The 24,040-nt window shown below is 37.9% G+C and overlaps 1 protein-coding gene across 1 annotated transcript in view; it reads left to right on the forward strand.

Annotated features, from left to right (window-relative positions):
• Window positions 1-21,904, forward strand: part of lmbrd1 (LMBR1 domain containing 1) — a 129,949-nt gene extending 108,045 nt beyond the window's left edge. Inside the window, exons 15-16 of the mRNA XM_052090213.1 lie at window positions 20,770-20,861; window positions 20,988-21,904. Coding sequence (XP_051946173.1) covers window positions 20,770-20,861; window positions 20,988-21,098 — 203 coding nt within the window. The 3' untranslated portion in view covers window positions 21,099-21,904. The remainder of the gene's footprint in view (window positions 1-20,769; window positions 20,862-20,987) is intronic.
• Window positions 21,905-24,040: the final 2,136 nt, after the last annotated feature.

The raw sequence follows: 24,040 nt of genomic DNA on the forward strand, positions 1-24,040 counted from the left end.
ATCTGAGGCCCCATTTCCAGAAGCCATCCCTCCAACACGTTATCCTTGTGTAATCATGCTAAATTGCAAATTTGGTACTAAAAAATCACTTGCCATTATATCAAACACAGTTGAAAGCTGTTTTATTTGTTAAATGAAGCTTAGCGTTGTCTTTGTGTTTGTTTTTGAGTTGCCACAGTATGCAATGGACTGGCATGTCAAAAAAAGGCAAAAAGAAATAGCTTTCTCTAGAAACTCATCAGTCAATCATTGTTTTGAGGAATGAAGGCTTGAAATTGCCAAAAAAAACTGAAGATTTCATACAGAAGTGTACACTACAGTCTTCACGGACAACTGGCTCTAACTAGGACAGAAAGAGATGTGGAAGGCCCAGATACATCTAAACAAGAGGATAAGTACACCATAGTCTCTAGTTTGAGAAATAGACGCCTTACATGTCCTCAACTGAGAGCTTCATTGAATTCTACCCACTCAACACCAGTTTTATTTACAACAGTAAAGTGAAGACTCAGGAGTGCAGGCCTTATGGGAAGAAAAAGCCACTTTTGAAACAGAAAAACAAAATGAAAAGTTTAGAGTAGGCAAAGAATCGCAGACATTGTACAATAGATAATTTGAAAATAGTGTTATGAATCTGAATCCCATTGAGCTTTTGTGGGATCAGCTAGACTGTAAGGTGCGTGAGAAGTGCCCGACAAGACAGCCACATCTATGGCAAGTGCTACAGAAAACATGGGGTGAAATGTCACCTGAGCATCTGGACAAACTGACAGCTAGAACGCCAAGGATCTTCAAAGCTGTCATTGCTCTACGTGGAGGATTTTTTGACTACTTTAAAGATGTTTAAGAAGTTCTGAATATTTTTTTCAAATTGTAATGGTAATTTTTCACATTATTAATGTCCTGACTATCAGTTGAATGCTACTTTGGTGAATAAAAGTAAGAATTTTTTTCCATAAGAGCAAAATCTGTACATTATTCCAAACTATATATATATATATATATATATATATATATATATATATATATATATATATATATATATATATATATATACACACACACACACACACACACACACACACTGTGTTGAACAGTCGGACCAGATGACAGTCCAGAAGCCAGTTTATGGCAGAGCACCTCCCTCACTGTCTAGGCAAAGAAGAGTGAATCCATTTTGATTGGATCATGGCAGGACCAACGCAAACAAATGCCAAGTAAATCCATCAGATAAGCTGCTTAGACAACTACCAGATACTTCATAAAGTAATGCCCCGGACCTTCCAACACATTGGAAAAACTTCTCATTGGTTCATGATTGGTTTTCCAGCACCAAAATATGAAGACACCATGCTAGCTAAGATGGTCATATAAATTCCAGAGCCATCGTTTACGTCCTATGTGGTAGAAAAGGCTGAAACAAAGAAGCCACAAAGACAAATCTTTACACACAAACTTTACTCCTAAAATGGATTTTAACTGCAAAACATCTTCTCCATGTTTTTTCACTGAACTGTTTATAAAAATTGAAGTTGTTTGATTAACACAATAGTTTACACAATCTGAAGTATTAAGGTATATATGAACGCATGCATAATATTTAATCTTTCAATATCATGTTTGGTCTATATATTTCAAAAGTATTTTTGAAGAGGTTTGAAAAAGGACAATTCATAGGTGAGATTTTAAAGGCATTGTTCTAACTATGCACTTTAAAATATGCAAATGTACCACACAGAGAAGGGAGGGTGAGCCACACTGGGTGGGCCAACTCCGATGTCAGCAGCCAATCATAATCCTGAAACAAGAATCACCAAACTGAAGTCTCCTCATCAGGAAGGTATAAAACTGTCCTCTGGATGACCACACCTTTGTCCTTGTCCAGAGGGTTATTAACAGGACACACTTCTAAAACACCTGTGTCCTGAGTACCCATCCAGAGGTTCATTAACAGGATACACTTCTATAACACTTCTCCATTCTGGTCTCACTCTATGAGAGAGAGGATAACAGATCATTCAATGTTTTTAGTCTCCATCCGAAAAACAGTAGAAGATTGACCATGTACCAAGTCTCACTACAAGAGACTGTTAAGAATCCCTATACCAGGGAGATACGTTTGGTATCCCGATACCAGGGAGATAACTACAGCGACATGGTTTAGCTCTGGTGAGCAAACCTTCTCTTCAAGATTTGTGTATCTGCATGTTCCAGATAAAAAAAAAACCTGCGCCGACCTAAGAGCTGTATATCTGCATGTTCCAGATTGAAAGAACCCTCTCGGTGCTTCCAGGAGATCAGGATACCTCAGCTCATTCATGTCCAAGGCTGTTGAAAAGGAATCCAGCTCCTTCTGTAACGTGGCCCTGAGCAACAGTGGAAGACATTGCTGTCACCGATCTCATCTACTGTGGGTAACCTGGGGGCAACCAATAATCCGCTCAGCAGTCCGAACTGTCCTTTGTAGTCTTCTGATGTCCGATTTCATAGCTGAACCAAACCAGACCGTTATTGAAGTGCAGAGGACAGACTCAATGCCTGCTTAGTAGAACTGTATCAGCAGTGCCTGTGGCAGGCTGAACTTCCTCAGCTGGCAAAGGAAGTACAATCTCTGCTGGGCCAATGTGGGTCTCCCACTTCAGGTCCTGTGAGATCATAGAGCCCAGGAATTTGAATGACTCCACTGCTGCCACAGTGCTGTTCAGAATGGTGAGCAGGGTCAATGTTGGGGTGTTCCTCCTAAAGTCCACTATCCTCTCCACTGTTTTGAGCGTGTTCAGCTCCAGGTTGTTTTGATTGCAGCAGACAGCCAGCTGTTCAACCTCCTTTCTTTATGCAGACTCATCATCATCCTGGATGAGGCTGATAACATTAGTGTCATCTGCAAATATCCGGAGCTTAACAAAGGTGTCCATGGCAGTGCAGTCATTTGTGAACTGGGAGAAGATTAGTGGGGAGAGCACACATCCCTGGGAGGAAACAGTGCTGATCGTACAGGTGCTGGAAATGTAAGCGCAGCGTAGTTCTAGTGGGAAGACAAGCAGCTCTACATCATCGCGTCATTAGCTAAGGAAACACCTAGCCAATCACTTTGCTGTTTCAGTGTGCAACCTTCACAGCAACCTCCACCACCCCACCAGTTGAGTCGCGTCCTGCACGGGGGTGGCTGCTCGCCCTTGCCTCCTGTCTCCGGTAGGATCTGATGGTTCTGAGTACAACTTCTTCAGACTGCAGACAGGGCTTACACCAAAGAGAGAGACAGTATATTCCTGTTTTATATTCATCAAATAAATGTAATCTAAAGCTTTACTCAAGTCTACAAATCTTCCTGATACAAGTGAATTTCCCCAGTCTCACTAACTGCTGCCTATCTGTGAGAAAGCTGGTTATCCACTGACAAATAGAGGTGGGAAAAGAGAGTTGGTTTAATTTAGTCCAGAGATAGCTGTGACGATGGTGTTGAAAGCCGAACTGAAGTCCACAAAAAGGATACTAGCAAATGTTTGTGGTCTGTCCAGATGTTGCAGGATATGATGAAATCCCATGTTGACTTCATCATCCACAGACCTGTTTGCTCAATAAACAAATTGAAGGGGATCCAGAAAGGGTCCAGTGATGTCCTTCAAGTGGGCCAACACCAGTCTCTCAAATGACTTCATGACCACAGACATCAGAGCGATGGGTCTGTAGTCTTTAAATCCTGTGATTGGGTCACAGAAGGTGTTAATGATTGTGTGAAGTAAATTTCAGAGGGCGTATGGGGTGTGTGATTGGGCTTTTCAAATCTACAGTAAAACACATTCAGGTCATCAGCCAGTTGTTGATTTCCTACAGTTGGGGGATTGTGTCTTGTAGTTAGTAATGTCTTTCAGGTCTCTCCACACTGATGCAGTGTTGTTAGCTGCAAATTTGTTTTTCAGCTTCTCAGAATAGCTTCTTTTAGCCACTCTAATCTCTTTTGTCAGTGTTTTTCTGGCCTGATTTTATACGATTTTATCCCCACTTCTGTATACATCCTCTTTGGCCTGACGAAGCTGCCTGAGTTTTGCTGTAAATCATGGTTTGTCATTGCTGTATGTTAAATAAGTCCTAGTAGGGATGCACATATCCTCACAGAAACTGATATATGATGTCACAGATCTGTGAGCTCATCCAGATTGGTGTCTGCAGTCTCAAAATCACTCCAATCAGTGCAGTGAAAGCAGGCTTGTAGTTCTAGCTCTGCTTCATTGGTCCGCTCTTATCATTCCTTACTACAGGTTTAGCTGATTTAAGTTTCTGCCTGTAGGTTGGAAGAATATGAACCAGACAGTGATCAGAGAATCCCAAAGCTGCTCTAGGGACAGAGGGATAAGCATCCTTTAATGTTGTGTAGCAGTGATCCAGTATATTTCTGCCTCTGGTGGGGCACGTAATGTGCTGTCGGTATTTTGGCAGTTTACAGGTGAGGTTGGCTACAGTATGTTAAAATCTGCAAGAATAATAATATGTGACTCTGGGTATTGTTGTTCCATGTCTGTGAACTGATCAGCCAGCTGTTGCAGCACTGTGCTCATACACGCTTGTGGAGGAATGTAAACACTCACCAGAATAAACAAGGCAAATTCCAGTGGCGTGTAGATAGGCTTACATATAGTTAAAGAGTGCTTCCAAATTACAAATTAATGACAGCACATGTTCTTTAATGTTGATGTAAAAGCATGTTCCACCATCTCTTGTTTTCCCATTAACTCGATCCGCTCTGAACAGCTGCAATTCTGGCAGATATAACGTGCTTTCCAGAATGGCTTCACTCAGCCAGGTTTCTGTGAAACACAAGGCAGCAGAGTTTGAGTCCTTGTTTTTGTGGGTGAGATGTAGTTCGTCTGTTTTGTTAAGAAGAGAGTGGAGATTCGCTAGTAGACTAAAAAATTAGCATCATGGCATTGACCCATCACATATTTTTAATTGATTTTCCTGCAGAAGTTGTGATGTATACCGTTACTATGATATAACATTTTGATCTTCCCAACCCTTGTGTCAATTAAACACACACAAGGATTCTTGGGCTCTCGCTATGCATGCAGGATTTGAGTTTAAAAGACTGTTAAAATCATCTGAAATTCTGAATGCACAAATATGATTATTTATTTGACTTAAAAGGCCTCAATGTGTCTATATTATGTTATCTGCAGTCAACAAGCAGCCACCTTTTTTTTTTAATTCCCTTATTTTCACTCCTATGTTTGCTGATTTTTTTTTTGCGCTAAAATGCATCTTTCTCCTCTTGTCTTTTTCTCTTACTGCACTCATTTAAGGATATTATATCTGTTAATTTTAGTCCAGATATATGCAATGTATCTGGAGGATCAAGTGTTGTTGTCATGGCTACCATGCACCTAGTCACTTGGTGTGCCAATAGATTCAGGAGCTGCAAATTAAAATGAAACTTTCAATGTTCTGCTCTCCCCTCCAGTCTGCCAGTCATACATTTTCTGCTCTCCCCTCCCGTCTGCCAGGCATACATTTTCTCATCCTGTCTTATTGATTTCTAACCATGGTCTAATGAACGCATGATCCGAGTCCAACGAAAGCACAGATGTGGTTTGTTTTAAAAATACTATCATATATATTTTTGCACCAAGCATTCTTAACAAACAATTAAAGATTAAGAGATTTTAAAGATGTTACATTTAAATAAACATTTAGTAGACACTCCAATTAAGAGCAGCTTATACTGTGGTAGTGTCAAAGCATTCTTTGAAATACCATGTATTAGTATGAATTCAGTTGTTACTTTGAAATACCATGGCATTGGTTTGTGAAACAATATCACGTTATCAATAGTACATTTTTGCCATTATGAACTAATAGGATTTGTGAAGACAACATTATTAGTTACAGAAAACAAGGGTGCTGTTTCCAGTTGAATGCAACTTTAGAGAATAATTACAAATGGGTCTCTGACATGGAAAGGGAGGTCTCTTATTTTAATACTGAAGCAATCAAGAGCTCACCCCATTGTCAGGACTGTTCCCTAGCAACTGCATCGGGGATGTTCATGAGAGAATGACATTTGATGTGTTCAAAGATGGCAGATACTTACACTAGTTTTCTACAATACAATTTCTTCTCACCACAACACAAATCACTTTTAATGATGTCATTATGTGGATGGATTAGGCTTCACTCTCAGGTCACTTTAAGGTCAGCAGATGTTTGTCAAGACCAAATTTCTCTCTGTTGTTTAACATGAGATACTTCTACATGATGTTTCCTCTTGTACCGTAGCTTATAACACTGCTGTACTTAAATGACATAAAGGTAATACATAAATGTCAATGCTTTAGGTCAGCTTTGAATGACAGAAAAGACAGAAATCAGTAGTTTTATCAAGGGTACTTGTTGAATGAAATGCATGGAATATATTGTTCGGAAAAGAGGAAGCCCACAGTTTTGAATTACGTGTATAGCTTGTAAATGTGACTTGGACACATCAATAATTTAAGCTTAATTTAAAGGGTCATGTAACCCAACTAGTTGAGCCTCAATTTTTCACACCTCAGACTGAGAAACGACTCTCAAAATGGGCGGAAAATTATATTGTTCAAGAAAATGGAAAGGGTTCAAGAGCTACAGTTGAAGTCAGAAGTTTACATACACCTTAGCCAAATACATTTAAACTCAGTTTTTCACAGCTCCTGACATTTAATCGTAGAAACATTCCATGCCTTAGGTCAGTTAGGATCACTACTTTATTTTAAGAATGTGAAATGGCAAAATAATAGTAGAGAGAATGATTTTTTCAACTTTTATTTCATTCATTACATTCCCAGTGGGTCAGAAGTTTACATACACGTTGTTAGTATTTGGTATCATTGCCTTTAAATTGTTTAACTGTGGTCAAAAATTTTGGGTAGCCTTCCACAAGCTTCTCACAATAAGTTGTTGGAATTTTGGCCCATTCCTCCAGACAGAACTGGCGTAACTGAGTCATGTTTGTAGACCTCCTTGCCTGCACACCCTTTTTCAGATTTTCCCACAAATGTTCTATCAGATTGAAGTCAGGGCTTTGTGATGGCCACTCCAATACCTAGACTTTGTTGTCCTTGATCCATTTTGCCACAACTTTGGAGGCATGCTTGTGGTCATTGTCCATTTGGAAGACCCATTTGCGACTGAGCTTTAACTTCCTGGCTGATTTCTTGAGATGTTGCTTTAATATATCCACATAATTTTTCTTCCTCATGATCCCATCTATTTGTGAAGTGCACCAGTCCCTCCTGCAGCAAAGGACCCCCACAACATGATGCTGCCCCCCCATGCTGCATGATTGGGATGGTGTTCTTTGGCTTGCAAGTCTCACCCTTTTTCCTCCAAATATAATTATGTTCATAATTATAACGGTTACATTTTTTTCTCATTAGACCAGAGGACATTTATCCAAAAAGTCATATCTTTGTCCTCATTTGCACTTGCACACGTTAGTCTAGCTTTTTTGGTGGTTTTGGAGTGTCATCTCCCTTGCTGAGCAGCCATTCAGGTTATGTCGATGTAGGACTTGTTTTACAGTGGATATATATACTTGTCTAAACGTTTCCTCCAGCATCTTCACAATGTTCTTTTGCTGTTGTTCTGGGATTGATTCGCACTTTCCGCACCAAACTACGCTCATCACTAGGAGACAGAATGTGTCTCCTTCCTTAGTGGGATGATGGCTGCATGGTCCCATGGTGTTTATACTTGCAAACTGTTGTTTGTACAGATGAACATGGTACCTCCATTTGGAAATTGCTCCCAAAAATGAACCAGACTTGTGGAGGTCCAAAAAAAAATTCTGAGTTCTTGGCTGATTTTTTTTCTCCCCTTTTCTCCCCAATTTGGAATGTCCAATTCCCAATGCACTCTAAGTCCTCCTGGTGGCATAGTGACTCAATCCAGGTGGCAGAAGATGGATCTCAGTTGCCTCCATGTCTTAGACCATCAACCCACGCATCTTATCGTGTGGCTTGTTGAGCGCATTATTGCAGAAACATAGTGCATGTGGAGGCTTCGCTATTGTCCACGGCATCCATGCACAACTCACCAAGCACCCCACGAGAGCGAGAACCACATTATAGTGACCACGATGAGGTTAACCCAACTTGAGTCTCCCCACCCTAGCAACCAGGCTTCATTGCTTTGGAAACCTGGCTGGAGTCACTGTAGCGAATCAGCTCTATATTCTTCCACCATTAGGTAGCGAATCAGCTCTATGAAATATTAATAATCAATCATAACTTGTTATAATCGATTATGAATATTTGGATCAGTTAATCGGGTTAACTTGATTTAGCTACATTAACATTACAACCAAATACTCGGTTCATCCCGTGAACACTCAATATTGGTTATTCATTAATTAATTAATAGAAAGGTACATTTCCGGGGCATGGGAAATGTCTTTCTTACTAAGTATTAAGAGCAAGTAGTCAAAATCTATGATTAGAGACTTTAGATATGAGCTTGAGACACAGACAACTTTACGTGTGACATGAACAAGACTTTATTAATTAGACTAAACATTTAAACTACTCTAACATACATATACATACATTCATACAGTTTACCAAGGGAAAGAGGGCTGAAGCAGAATACAGGAAGGCAAGAAGTTATAGCATTGTTTGAAGTTCAGCAGATCAACAGCCTGAGCAAACCATCATATTAGTTCTGACACGCCCTTTTAGAAAGGGGTTAAGGATACTTAATGTATCAAATAATGAGACTAAGTTTGATACTTGCATGTCCCATTTGAATTAAACTGTCCTGATGCAATTTGTTGAGGCTCCAGTTGATCTTTGATGATGTTGTCTTGATGAGAGAGAGAACCAGTGAGAGTCAGAGGATCTTGGTGAATGGGCAGTCGAGGCCGTAGCCTGGCACACGCTTGGGAGTCCTTGGGGCCTCCTAGTTTGGCATGATTCAGCTGAGAGAGTGAGAGAGCACAAGGCTCAGAGAACCAGAAAGGCAGGAAGCCGGAGGAGCATAACAGAGCGAAGAGATAAGAGAGAGAAGCTAAGAAGAGTTGGTAAGATAAGAGAATGAGAGGAAGTGGGCGCAGCAATTTTATACCCTCGGAAACAGGTCCCACCTCTCATTGGCTCGACCAATGAGAAGGGTTTGGGTTCCAGGCGGAATTTGGTTTATTGCTCTTTGTTGTAAAATTGCCCATTGCATGTGCAAGAAAGAAAATAGGAAATATACTTTTAATACTAATATGTTGTTGTTATCGACATATCATGTACACAGTCATTTCGATCTTCAAAATACCAAGTTATAGAGACCAAATATGCCACACATATGATTTTGGTTAACCATAGTATGCAAAGTCTGAAACATTAACCCATTAGTTTGCAAGAAAACATAGATCAAGCACATTTAAGGGAAAATGTGAGATGGCACACTAGATATATGTCAATATTTATCACATGGATATATAGAATATATATATAGGATTAACAGGGTTCATTTCTCTTTCTCAGTAAGAGAATGAAGGAAGGGTCAGCACTTCTCTGAACATTCCTTTGGAGGTCGTAAAGGCCTCCATTACTCTGGGCAGGAGAATGATTCCTTTGTTCCGCCACGGCTCATTTGCATGTTTCTGGCTGGGTTTATGACGGTAAGAGATTTTGGGCTGAATGACTCAAAAGATGGCAAAACATAACGTAATATCATTCTACTGAAGATCTTATATTCGAATTTAGCTAGGCCAAATCGTAAGGTTTAATTTGATACCAAGAAAAGTATATTTAGTACACTTAGAAAGGGAATATACACTGAGGCTATTAAATATGAGGCCTCAGAGTTTAAAACACACACTGAAACAGTTCTAACGAGTTTGATATACCTCAGAAATACACAACATACAGGGATTACACGTATTTCATTAGCAATATGCAGTTCTGTGTTTAACTGAAAAACACACACACACACACATTGTTACGCTCAAAGTTTCCCTTCCTGTCCACACGATAAGCACGTGGTGAGCATGCGGATGTCACATGCGGTTCTCTGTCAATAGTTCATTGTCTCTTTGTCAATACATTTATTGTGCTTGTGGAGACTGGTTGGCTCTATTTCAGTAATTAGGGGAGTTTTTAACAGTAAGTTCTTGTTTGTTCGTGAATCTGTTAAGGCCACTGATCCTCCGCCATACCTTACATCACTATGGATTTGAATTTGCAACTCCAGGTGTGGTAGTCAACGTCTTTACTTGCTGAGCTACCCAGACCCCCGACTGATTTATTTTGATTCTCCCATGATGTCAAGAAAAGAGGCACTGAATATGAAGGTAGACCTTTAAAACTTTTCCAGAGTTACACCTCCAATTCAGTATACCTCCTATCAGAAGCTAATTGGTTAAAGGCTTGAAATCATTTTCTGGAATTTTCCAAGCTGCTTAAAGGCACAGTTAACTTGTATGTATGTATGTATGTATGTATGTATGTATGTAAACTTCTGACCCACTGGAATTGTGATATAGTAAATTAAAAGTGAAACAATCTCTCTGTAAACAATTGTTGGAAAAATGACTCATGTCATGTCCTAAACGACTTGCCAAAACTATAGTTTGCTAATATTAAATTTGTGGAGTGGTTAAAAAATGAGTTTTATTGACTTCAACCTAAGTGAATATAAACTCTGAGTTCAACTGTAAAACACACACACAACAGAGATGTCTGAACCTCACATTATGACTGGAGGTTAAAACAAAAGTGTTTGGGGCTGTATATTAATCATGGGACAAAAGTGTAAAGATTGAAAGCGATAGAACAGTTTGCAAATCTGCAAAAAGTATTTTAAAGTCATAATTCATCCAAATAATTTAAATAAATTACTCGCCATCATGCCATTACAAAACTTGTATGGTTTTCTCTCTTCCATGGCACCAAAATAATTTATTTTGCAGAATGTCCTGATTTCTCTGTTCCATACAATGATAGTTTGTTGGACACAAAAAGAAGCATCCAGAAAAGTATTCAATTCGACTTATGCGCTATATTCCAAGTTCTTTCAACCTATATGATAGCTTTGCTTGAGGAGTCGACCGAAATTTTTATTTATTGCTGAAAATGTAAACATTTATATTTACATTTACATTTATGCATTTGGCAGACGCTTTTATCCAAAGCGACTTACAGTGCAATTATTACAGGAACAATCACCCTAGAGCAACCTGGAGTTAAGTGATTTGCTCAAGGACACAATGGTGGTGGCTGTGGGGATCGAACCAGCGACCTTCTGATTAACAGTTATGTGTTAATTTAGTTAGTTCTTTAGCCCACTACACCACCACAACTCCACCTCTGTCATAGCTCTCAAATTTCATTTGCGCTTGACTGCATTCAAATATGATACTTTAAGTCAATTTCAGTTTAATGTCAAACCTAGGGTGACACAAGTGGAATTGAGATTTGAGAGCTTCATCATTTTCACATTTGCACTTTGACTTTTGAAAATAGAAAACTGAATACATCTGATATTGAACAGAGAAGAAATGTTAAGGAACTTCCTTCTTTTTGGCATGAAATGTTGTGAGAGACTGGTTAAACGAGGTGATTGCTGCTTGTATTTAAAATGTAAGCTTCAGTTTGTTAGCAGTTTGTTCCAGATCTTCCTCACAGTCCTTTGGAGATCGCTTATTTCTCATTTCCAGTCTACATGCACTAAATTTTACTAATAACTATACAAAGATTTACTAAATGAAAAACCTGAGGCTTGACATTGTCTAATCGAACCCAGGTAAGATGAATGTTTAGTCTCAAAGTCGAAATCAAACCTCGTACTAAACAGTATCAGACTAAATTGCATAGCATTAAAATTCACCACCATGCATACAAGCATTTTAAAGATTTTTTTATAGATTAAACCTGACCTATACACTTGCTCTATTTTCACTGTCCATGCATCCAGCATGAATCATGAGTCATGTGAGACTGTGTTATGTAGCAGCTATAAATATGAGGATGGGTAACAGGTGAGACAGCAGCCCTAATATCACTCATCTGCTACAGCTGCACTCTTCTTCCACCGGTCTTCTCTGAATCTGTTCTCATTCTAACCTCACGGGATTAGTTTTTGTGAAAAATAAGTGGGACTCTTTGATTGTATGCAATTTCGCACTCGAACTGACACCCTTCTGTTTCGCAGTTTCCTTGACATGACACAATACACTTGCTGCTTTTACTCTTTTTCTTCCCTTGAGGTCATTTTGGAAAGCCCTCACTTTTCCCTGGCCTGTTTTTGGCTTACACTTGTATTGCTTTGTGATAAAGATTAGCTACCGCTCCAGTTGAAGCCTTCTGAGAACTTATTTAGGCATCTGTTTGCACAACAAAAAGTGGCGAAAGACAGCGAGAAGCAAAAGTGGAAAGTGTGTTTGTTTCCAATATAGTGGGCTATTCATGTTACAAAGTTGTCCTGTTGTCCCTCAAAAATGTCCTTTACTATTTTAAACAGCATTTTGCATAATTATGTATTATAATGAATTATGCCTGTATCTTTTATGACCTCAAATTATTTGAGAACGTAAATAGATTTGTTATTTAAAAGTTATTTTGTCACTCCATGAGAATTTAAAATGAGCTAGTGAAGGCTAAAAGTGTTTAAAAAATGTAAAAATAAATAAATGGTGACCAGTGACATGATCTATGATATTCACTGTCCCTTATACATTATATAAATGTTCACTTACAATGATGTTGAAAGAAACGTCCAGGCAGGAGGTGTGTTTCAATGGTCAAATCTGCATGTTTATGTAGAAAAACAAATGCAAAACAGTACAGATGAATGCAACAACATGTTCTGTGTGAACGGCCCTGTATGCATCAACTAACCAGTGGCAAGTAACTAGAATTTGGTATTCTAGTCCTCATTAAAGCATTTGTCTTTTATTTTTTTTCATCTCACCCCTTTGACTGTATCTCGGTCTTTCCGAATCCACTCCTAGTTTGGTGCATAGAGACCCAGCTATAACTATCAAGCTAAACACTAAAACAGAACAGATAATTAAGGAACATTTTAATTAATAACCACATCAGGCTGAGCCTGGCAAGCATCCATGCTTCCATGTGCACCCCATGGTGTTACTGCTGGTAGAGAGTGAGAGAGAATCTAATGCACCTTAATGCACTCTCTTTTAATCTGATTTAGACCCAGTGCACACAGCTTACAGATAGATGCTGTAACTGACACAGCAAATAGCAGTATAATAGCATTTATTTCATTTAGGTAGCCTTTGATTTATAGTAATAGGCCTGCTTTTAAAAAAAAAATGAATTTAATATATATATATATATATATATATATATATATATATATATATATATATATATATATATATTAGGGCTGTCAATCGATTAAAATTTTTAATCAAATTAATTACATGGTGTCCGATTAATTAATCGCATATGAAATAAGTATACATAGTTAACTTTAAATATTAACAAATTATATATATATATATATATATATATATATATATATATATATATAAACAAATATTCAGATAATTAAAATGCATTACATTCTTGTAGCAGAAGAGTTCATCATTGATAAGACAATATAAAAGTGGCTTTATAATACAATGTATTGTTTACTACCATATTATTGATCATAATCCAATCATTGGCATACAGTTCACAGCAATCCATTACACAAGAGAATTTGTCAATCATTTGGAGATTTATTGTGAGGGTTTGTTTAGGTTAAGTTATCAAATCTGTGAAAACCAAATAAAACGTCTTCATAAAGCAAAGAAAAACTAGTTAAAATAGAGGTACATACAAACAAACAAACTTTTCATCACAGCATTACAGAAGGAGCAAAGTGGATCTATTTCAGGGAGCATGTTTCTTAAATAAAGATTGACTGGGTAAAAACAGTGCAACAGTTTAAAGGACACCTTCTTAACCTTGTTGATAATTAAATATGTATGAGGTAAAGACCTTACGACCTGCATCAGACATGCTTGTGTCGCATCTCAGGTGTGTTGCGTCATAAAAATCTAATGTTTAGGTCACTGTGTCAAGTTAAATATAGTTTAATACTCAATCTTTAAACACATATTAAGATCCCTTAAAGATCGCATTTGCGCTCCATAAAGTGTTTTGAACGCAAGAATTGTTTTCTTCATTGTATAAACTGTGTTGCTCACACAGCTGAAATTTTAATTACTGCCCTCTGCAGTAAACAGGTGGTACTACAAGCTTGAATTTATCAGTTAAGCATTGCGATTAAAGTGCGTTAATTTTTTTAACGCGTTAATTTTTGTCAAATTAATCGCACGTTATTAACGCGTTAAATCGACAGCCCTAATATACACTCACCTAAAGGATTATTAGGAACACCTGTTCAATTTCTCATTAATGCAAATATCTAATCAACCAATCACATGGCAGTTGCTTCAATGCATTTAGGGGTGTGGTCCTGGTCTAGACAATCTCCTGAACTCCAAACTGAATGTCAGAATGGGAAAAAAAGGTGATTTAAGCAATTTTGAGTGTGGCATGGTTGTTGGTGCCAGACGGGCCGGTCTGAGTATTTCACAATCTGCTCAGTTACTGGGATTTTCATGCACAACCATTTCTAGGGTTTACAAAGAATGGTGTGAAAAGGGAAAAACATCCAGTATGTGGCAGTCCTGTGGGCGAAAATGCCTTGTTGATGCTAGAGGTCAGAGGAGAATGGGCCGACTGATTCAAGCTGATAGAAGAGTAACTTTGCCTGAAATAACCACTCGTTACAACCGAGGTATGCAGCAAAGCATTTGTGAAGCCACAACACGCACGACCTTGAGGCGGATGGGCTACAACAGCAGAAGACCCCACCGGGTACCACTCATCACCACTACAAATAGGAAAAAGAGGCTACAATTTGCAAGTGCTCACCAAAATTGGACAGTTGAAGAGTGGAAAAATGTTGCCTGGTCTGATGAGTCTCGATTTCTGTTGAGACATTCAGATGGTAGAGTCAGAATTTGGCGTAAACAGAATGAGAACATGGATCCATCATGCCTTGTTACCACTGTGCAGGCTGTGGTGGTGGTGTAATGGTGTGGGGGATGTTTTCTTGGCACACTTTAGGCCCCTTAGTGCCAATTGGGCATCGCTTAAATGCCAGCTTCATTGAACATTGTTTCTGACCATGTCCATCCCTTTATGGCCACCATGTACCCATCCTCTGATGGCTACTTCCAGCAGGATAATGCACCATGTCACAAAGCTTGAATCATTTCAAATTGGTTTCTTGAACATGACAATGAGTTCACTTTACTAAAATGGCCCCCACAGTCACCAGATCTCAACCCAATAGAGCACCTTTGGGATGTGGTGGAACGGGAGCTTCGTGCCCTGGATGTGCATCCCACAAATCTCCATCAACTGCAAGATGCTATCCTATCAATATGGGCCAACATTTCTAAAGAATGCTTTCAGCACCTTGTTGAATCAATGCCACGTAGAATTAAGGCAGTTCTGAAGGTGAAAGGGGGTCAAACACAGTATTAGTATGGTGTTCCTAATAATCCTTTAGGTGAGTGTATATAAAGAAGATGGATACAGAGGTTCCTTTAAGTAGTGTAGTGGCAGAAACCTGCAGTTATGGTATTACCATTGTACTGAATGATTGTTATTTTTGTGTATCATGTTATTTAATAGAACTCCAAGGTACTTTGGTAACAATTTACAATAATGTTCCATCTTTTTACATTATTTTACGCATTTGGTATCATAAACAAACTAAGAACATGTGTTTTTTTACAGCATTTATTAATCTTTGTAAATGTTATATGTTAGTTCATGCTACTAAAGTTGTAAACTTTAGAATTTAGGAGCTTTAGGATATTTAATGATACATTCCACAATGGATTTCTCCCACTCTGGAAACAGAAGGCAGTAATAATATTTAGTAATATCCATTTGTCCATCAGGCTGTATTGACTTTCAGATGATTGTACAAATGTTGTCCAACATGAGTCTGTGGTTGGATGTCTTTGTTCGTGTCAAGATATTTGAAGGCGTTTGAAAAGGATAGGGTGTTTTTTCAGGGCAGAAAGTATTCGTCCATCTCTGGGGTCCACTCTGATAAAATAGAGCCAGGCTTAGAGATTCAGTGATCTTGCAGAATTCAGAAAAACATTGTGAAATGTGAAGAGTGCTTTTATAAAACAGTGTAGTTAAAGACAAACAAAGCCCCTACAACTCCAAACCGAACAAACAGAGAGGCAGAAATGTAAGAGAATATGTTTGTCTCACAGCAAGAGCACTTCAGAAAATGTTTTTCTTCTATTTTCATCTCGTTCTTATTCCATAGACACACAGGAACAAATGAGTCAGCATTAATTATGTATGTTTTAGTGAGGTTTCCCTGATGTAATGACCAAACACTAAACTCACGCTTTCTCATGGTCTTCCTCCAAGAGAGTTTTGGCTTTTAAAGGTCTAGTTCACCCAAAAATAAAAGATTATGTAATTGTTCACTCACTCTCATACTGTTTCAAAACCATATGACTTTGTTTCTTTGGGGAACACAAAAATATATTCATATGGATTTGAAAGAACACAAAGGGAGTAAATAAACCAAACTTTCACAACATTTTTGGGTAAACTATCACTTCAAACGTCAAGGCTCAAAAAGACAACAGCACAATGCCACACAAACAGAACCAGTGAGCAAGCTGCTGGTCTGATTGGCTGTGGTCTTTTGCAGGCTTTCTCTATCGGCAGTGACTGCGATCTGAAGGTGAGCTGGGTCAGTGGTGTACACAATGATTTGTTTAGCCAGAGCACTGTTGGGAACCATCTGCTTAGTATTTCAGGTGAGCATCTGCTGAGCTGCAGATGGCAGGAAAAGTGAATGAGGGGAGGTGCCTGCACTCAAACAGGTCCAGTTCCTCCTGATCACCAATTCAAAGATACAAATTTGGGCCTTAGATTTAGAGCCCAATTCACTAAAAGAATAATGCAAATTAGGTTATTTCACAAACATTCCTACAAAATTAATGATGAACATAATTTCCACAGCATAATTCCGGGCCTGTTCTTAGGGCTGTGTTGTGAAGGGTGCAGCAGACAAACACAATAAGAACTGCTGCTATAATAAACTTAAAATGTTTACAGACGTTTCTCTTAAATTATGTTTATAGACTACATTCCGTGTGCAGTAATACCACACTGTAAAAGGAATGTTCTGGGGTCAATACAAGTTAAAATCTATCAACAGTATTTATTGAATAACGTTGATTAACACATAAAATAACTATGAATCTTCCCTCATTTATTTATTTTAAAAAGCAACAATCACGGTTACAGTAAGACAATTACATTAAAATATACTCTGGTGGCCAAAAGTTTGGATAATGTACAGATTTTGCTCTTATGGAAAGAAATTGGTTCTTTTATTCACTAAAGTGGCATTCAACTGATCGCAATGTATAGTCAGAACATGAAAAACATGAAAATTACTATTAAAATTTGAAACAAAATATTCAGGACTCCTTAAAATACTTCAGAGTTCTCATTAAAAAATCGTCCATGTGCAGCAATGACAACTTTGGCATTCTAGCTGTCAGTTTGTCCAGATACTCAGGTTAACACCACGCTACTTTAGCACTTGCTATAGATATATGGCTGTCTTGTCGGGCACTTCTCATGCACCTTACACTCTAGCTGATCCCACAAAATTGCAATAGATCCATTACACTCTTTTCCAACTATCTGTTGTCTCATGTCTGTGTTTCTTTGCCCTCTCTAATGTTTTCTTTTAGTTTTTCTGTTTCAAAAGTGTCTTTTTCTTTAAAATTCTTCTCTTTACTGTTGTACATGAAACTGGTGTTGAGTGGGTAGAATTCAATGAAGCTGTCAGCTGAGGACTTGTGAGGCATCTATTTCTCAAACTAGAGACTCTGATGTACTTATCCTCTTGTTTAGATGTATCTGGGCCTTCCACATCTCTTTCTGTCCTTGTTAGAGCCAGTTGTCCTTTGTCTTTAAAGACTGTAGTGTACACCTTTTATATGAAATCTTCAGTTTTTTGGCAATTTCAAATTTCATAGCCTTCATGGCCAATTTTGACCTAATATTGTCCTTAAGACATGCCAGTCTATTGCATACTGTGGCAACTCAAAAACAAACACAAAGACAATGTTAAGCTTCATTTAACAAACCAAATAGCTTTCAGTTTTGTTTGATATGATTGTATGTGATTTTCTAGTAGCAAATTATACATTTAGCATGATTACTCAAGAATAAGGTGTTGGAGTGATGGCTGCTGGAAATGGGGGCTGTCTAGATTTGATCAAAAATGACATTTTTCAAATAGTGATGGTGCTGTTTCTTTACATCAGTAATGTCCTGACTATACTTTGTGATCAGTTGAATGCCACTTTGGTGAATAAAAGTACCAAGTTGGTAAACTTTGTGTTCTTTATATGCAATGAGACACTTTTAATTTGTATTATCCTCTCATTCAATGAGTGCAAAATTAGCTTTTCCTTTTCCTGCACACATGAATTTGCACACAGGAGCCAGATACTTGTGCAGATAATTAGCATTAGACACGGTGAACAAACTGATTTGATGATGTCAGGATTGAACTCTAACACACATCTGTATATAGAAACAAACACTGTTTTGATTTATGCATAGGAAAGTTCAAACTTCATATAATCTTTTTACGAGCATTACGCAAAAGAATGGAGAATAAAAAGCAGCATTTGAATCTTTACCTCGATTTTATCAAAATCATTTGGAAGATTAGATAAAAGTGATTGGTGGGCCTCACTGATCACATTAAATAAAAACATTATATGGTACTGGGAGACTGAGAAGTGGTGGTACAGAGAAACTGCCGGTTCTCTGTAGACTAAATTAGAGAAGTGCAGGTACTGCATACCAGTGAGTACCTGCCCACTTCAAGCACTGATGGGAATACATCTACTCTGCTATGATATAGTGAGTGGTGGTGGCGTAGTGGGCTAAAGCGCATAACTGTTAATCAGAAGTTCGCTGGTTTGATCCCCACGGCCACCACCATTGTGTCCTTGAGCAAGGCACTTAACTCCAGGTTGCTCTGGGGTTATTGTCCCTGTAAAAAGTGCACTGTAAGTCGCTTTGGATAAAAGTGTCAGCCAAATGCATAAATGTAAATGGAATGAAATATTTGTGATTGTTAATGTTGCTTGGGGAAAAAAATTAGTCAGAATACACAGCTTATTTTTGAGTGGCCATGAATGGAGACATATCCTTTTTGCCTGCATGATGTCGTAGTTAATCATTTACCTGCAGCTAACTACCATTGCTAACCAGCCAAACCTTGACCCATCTTAACCTTGTCTACAAATATGCTCATTTTCTGATTACTGAGTGATGTTTACCCACTTTCTCACATTATGTCTTCAAATTCTGAAAGTTCAGCAAGGCCAAAGACTCATTTTCAATGGCATGGACATCAGCTCACCTCAGCTTGTTTCCCTTTTTCTGGTCAGTGTGAGAGGTTAGCCAGAGGTGTCTCGCTTCAGGTTCTCTTATGCGTTTACTGTAAGTAAGGGCTGGATTATTGCTAGCCCAAACCTGAAAAACGTGGTTGGTGCAATTACAAAACGCTGCTTGCCAGCAATTACCATGTCATGCTCCTTGAGAAATGCACATGCTGTTGTTGCAAATGTGATTATTTCCCCCTGAATGACAGTTATTGTTGAATAACCTGAGTAACCTACAGACCTTCTGACTTGAGAAACACATTAGCGTTTGCTTATTCCTTTAGATTTTCACCAGCTGGTTTTTGCGTTTTTCTCTTTAGCTTATTCATTATCGTGATTTCTGCAGGTGTTGGGATGTTTGAATTAAAATTGTAGCTTTCCCTAGAGAGCACTTTGTAACCCTCTGCACACTTGGTATAAACTGCAGAATTGTACTTTAAATGCTAATTAGCAGTGTTTGCTAAGGCAAGCATCACAATGACCCCATTTACACCTGGTATTAAGATCTCTTATGTGATTGGCATTTACACCTCAAATGTATGTAGTTTCAGTGATCTGATCACCAAAGTTTTGAACCCCATTAACACCTGTAGCATGTACAACTTGTGATCGGATCACCTGAAAAGCAGTCTAATACCAGGTGTAAACGGGGTCTGTTTCCATTGCTCGTAGAGTTAGGATTTGAACAGACTTTAAGTGATAGTTCACACAAGATTGAAAATGCTGTCTTTGTTTAGTTTGGTGCTCTTGAGATTTGATATCAGATATCACTACAGTGGTCTAAGTGCATAACTGGTAATCTGGTAATCAGAAGGATGCTGGTTCGAGCCCCACAGCCACCACCATTGTGTCCTTGAGCAAGGCACTTAACTCCAGGTTGCTTCAGGGGGATTGTCCCTGTAATAAGGGCACTGTAAGTCGCTTTGGATAAAAGCGTCTGCCAAATGCATAAATGTAAATGTAAATATATCATCGGATTATTCTCTGCTTTTGACTTCAAAACAAGCACAACACTTGCGCGCATTGGATAAGCCGGTAAAGGTGTTTACATGCAGAGCGAAAATTGGGGTAATGTGTGCCAATCGGTTAATGCAAAAAATGCTTACGACCTTATTGTTTAAGGCTTTTAAATGACCTTACATGTTGCCATCTTATTAAGCATAATCGTTGTAAGAAGTAATTGTGTGTAAACTTAGCTGATTACAAATTTAAATATTTAACTTCTGGGGAAAAAAAATAATGAAAGTCAATTTTTGCACCATTTTGTTTTACAGATCAGTGCACAGTAACAAGATCATACCTGTTCCTACACAAGTTTTGGTTCTTCAGCACCATCTACTATTTCGGCAACTGGGCTTTCCTTGTGGTGAGTAATGGAGTGAATTTTCATAAAATGCATGTAAATTTAATGTTAGGTAATCAAGAGGCAAGCAATATGATCATGTTTTAATAACTATTATTTTGTGTGGTTGTGTGTTTTGTTGTGTTGCAGGTATTTATTGTTGGTTTAATTGTTTCGTGTTGTAAAGGGAAGAAATCAGTGATTGAAGGTGAAGTTGATGCAGATGATTCTGATCTCAGTGATGATGAATATGTGCACTAACTCCCATTCACAGCTGTACGTTAATATTCAACTGTTGTAATTCACATTTAAAGTCTTGTTTTTACAAGGTTTGGTTAAAAGTTAAAGGATTAGGTCCCCCAAACATGGAAATTCTGTCAACACTTGCCTTTATTTTCTTCCAAAACCTTATAAACTGCCTTTCTTCCATGAAACACAACATGAGATCACCATCATACAACGATAGTGCACGGTGGCTGAGGTGAACATTCTAACATCATCGTTTGTGTTCCACAGAATAAATATAGTCATACAGGTTTGGAATGACAGGAGTATGACTAATAATGACAGAACGTTTAACTGTTATGCTAACCTGGCCCTACTACTGACCTTTACTAAGGGTGTGTGTGCATGTCATTTTGCATTGCTGTCTGAAGTAATTCAACAAAAAAGTGTTTTCTCTCTAAAAATGTGTATTTATGTTTGAGCATATTATGTATATTTGAAATAAATTGCAAAGGTACAATTTTTTTGTTGATTCACATTAAAAGGTTGCAGATTATTTATTGAGTTTATGCCGTGTATATCTGCAATTTTGCATCTAGGCATAATGCTCTAGTTTTTTTGACGTGTGCTTTAATGTTACTTTAATATCTGAGGTTGAATTATTATCATACTGCAAAACGAATCGCCTGTTGATTACTTCACATAGATATTTAGTACAAGTATTGAATTGACTTGTATTGAACAAAGGCATAATATATGTGAAAGTGAATTTCTCATGCAGTATCAGCCTGTTTAGGGTTATCTGAAATTAATGATCTGTTTTAAACCATTAATAAAGAATTCAAACAATAACTTTTGAAACATTTAGTTGAATTTTTTCATTATAAGAGAATTTGAATCCCTACCCTTTTGTGGGTCCTATTTTTTAGGTACTTTATGTGGGTGGAATTGTTGAGACATTTCATATTTTACCACCAAACATGGAAATTGCCCATATTTTTTATGCTGTCACCCAAAAGTCCTGCTCCATTTTCAATGTGTCTGAAACTCTTCCAAATTGATAAAAATGTATATCAACTATAAAACTTAAAAAACTAAAAAGTTGTTTTACAAAGAAATTGCTTCTAGATTTCACCTGGGTCTATTTTGGCCCACATATGCATTTAAGGGTGGTAAAGATACATGTCTGTTCTAGGGATAAAGGTTTAAATATATGTGGGATAAACAATACCATATTGCTCACTAAATGTAAGAAATGAAAGGTCTGAAATGAGAGTTTCATAGATAAAAATATATAAATCAGCAAATATAAGATCTATATAGTCTACAGTAAGCATTACACGTATACTTATTTTAATATTTGTAGGTTGCTTTAAACGGTTCAAATCTAAATATAGCTGCTTGAGCTAACAACACATCCAAGACCATTCTGCCAAATGCGGCTGTGGCTCAGTTGGTAGAGTGGGTCGGCCTCTAATTGCAGGGTTGGTGGTTCGAATCCCGGCCCACACAACTCCACATGCCGAAGAGTCCTTGGGCAAGACACTGAACCCCAAGTTGCTCCCAATGGCAGGCTAGCACCTTGTGTTGTGTATGAATATGTGTGTGTATGGGTGAATGAGATGCAGTGTAAAGCACTTTGAATACCGTTAAGGTTAAAAACCTTATAATTTTGTTTTATTGCATCGCTAAATAATAAAAAAAAAATCAGATTTCAGGTCGGAGAGACTTTGTAACATTGAATGGTCAAACATTAATATTTGCAGTTAGAGAAGCTGACATGGAGAAAATAGAAATTGTGAGTGTTATGAAAGGAAAGGATGTACAGGGTCAGTGATGTTTTTTTTGTTAATTCAATACATTTGATTTAATCCTGCTCTGTTCTGGGATAACATTTGCTTTGTTAACTTCATTTGGAACTTGAATCAAAGCTACTGAAAACAGGTATATAAAAGTATGTTCAGATCACCTGTGTTTACCTTGGCTGACAGTCTCGTAGTTAAGGATGATACTTTACTGTGGAAAATGAATAGGGAAACAGGCTGTGCAGTTCATTGTCAACAGCACACACATACTAAGAGCTGTTTGGGTTTGTGCAAGCAACTCTGTTTGTGTGCTTTGTTCTCACCTGGACCAGATGTTCATATGATTCATGGCCCATGAAGACACCAGCCAGACTCTCTAAACAGATGGTGCAGTCTTTGGAAACAAAACTACAAATTTTCTCTAGCGTGCCTGTAATCGACCAAAAAATGGTGGTCCGTTGGTAATAGTGCTGTTTCACAACTAACTGCCACTAACTATTAACTGCCACTGCATATTAAAATGTTTTTTTTTTTCCCCCACCGTATTTGAGTAGAAGTAAAATAAAAAAAATGGTGTGACATGACTTCAACACAAAATGGTTTGATACAGAATTTTGCAAATGGACCCTTTTCACATTTCCATTTTCCCAATAAAATAAATACATTAATAAATAAAATCATATACCTGTATAATGCCTATTTTAAGGAAATTAAGTTTTTTTTCAGCCTGATCTCATGAAAGTTACATAACCTTGGACACATTTTTGCCAAAAAAAAGTAAGTGTTTTATAATTCGTTTCGCTGCAGTTTCCCAGTAAAATGTCAAGCAAGGGGCCGCCAAAAGTGAAATGGTGCCGTAATCATACAAGGTTTTTAATGTGAATTTTAGATTGAGGTTATAATGTGTAAAACATACCTTCCCAACCTGAAACAAACCAATAGTGTCCTAAAAGTAAATGACACTTTTGTGACACTTTCGTCTCACGTACCAGCTTGCATGCTTGGTTGGGCTAAAGCCTCAGTCACCTGAGTCAAAAGTCCAAGACTCTGTCAGGTGAACTGAAGTGCAAGCTCACATTAGAATAAGCGTGTCAAGTCATTTTAATATGTATAGTGCTTTTCACAACACACATTGTTTCAAAACAGCGTATAATAGGGATACTATGGACTTCA

The sequence above is a fragment of the Xyrauchen texanus genome, chromosome 24 (assembly GCF_025860055.1).
Source record: "Xyrauchen texanus isolate HMW12.3.18 chromosome 24, RBS_HiC_50CHRs, whole genome shotgun sequence".
NCBI classification, from domain to species: Eukaryota; Metazoa; Chordata; class Actinopteri; order Cypriniformes; family Catostomidae; genus Xyrauchen; species Xyrauchen texanus.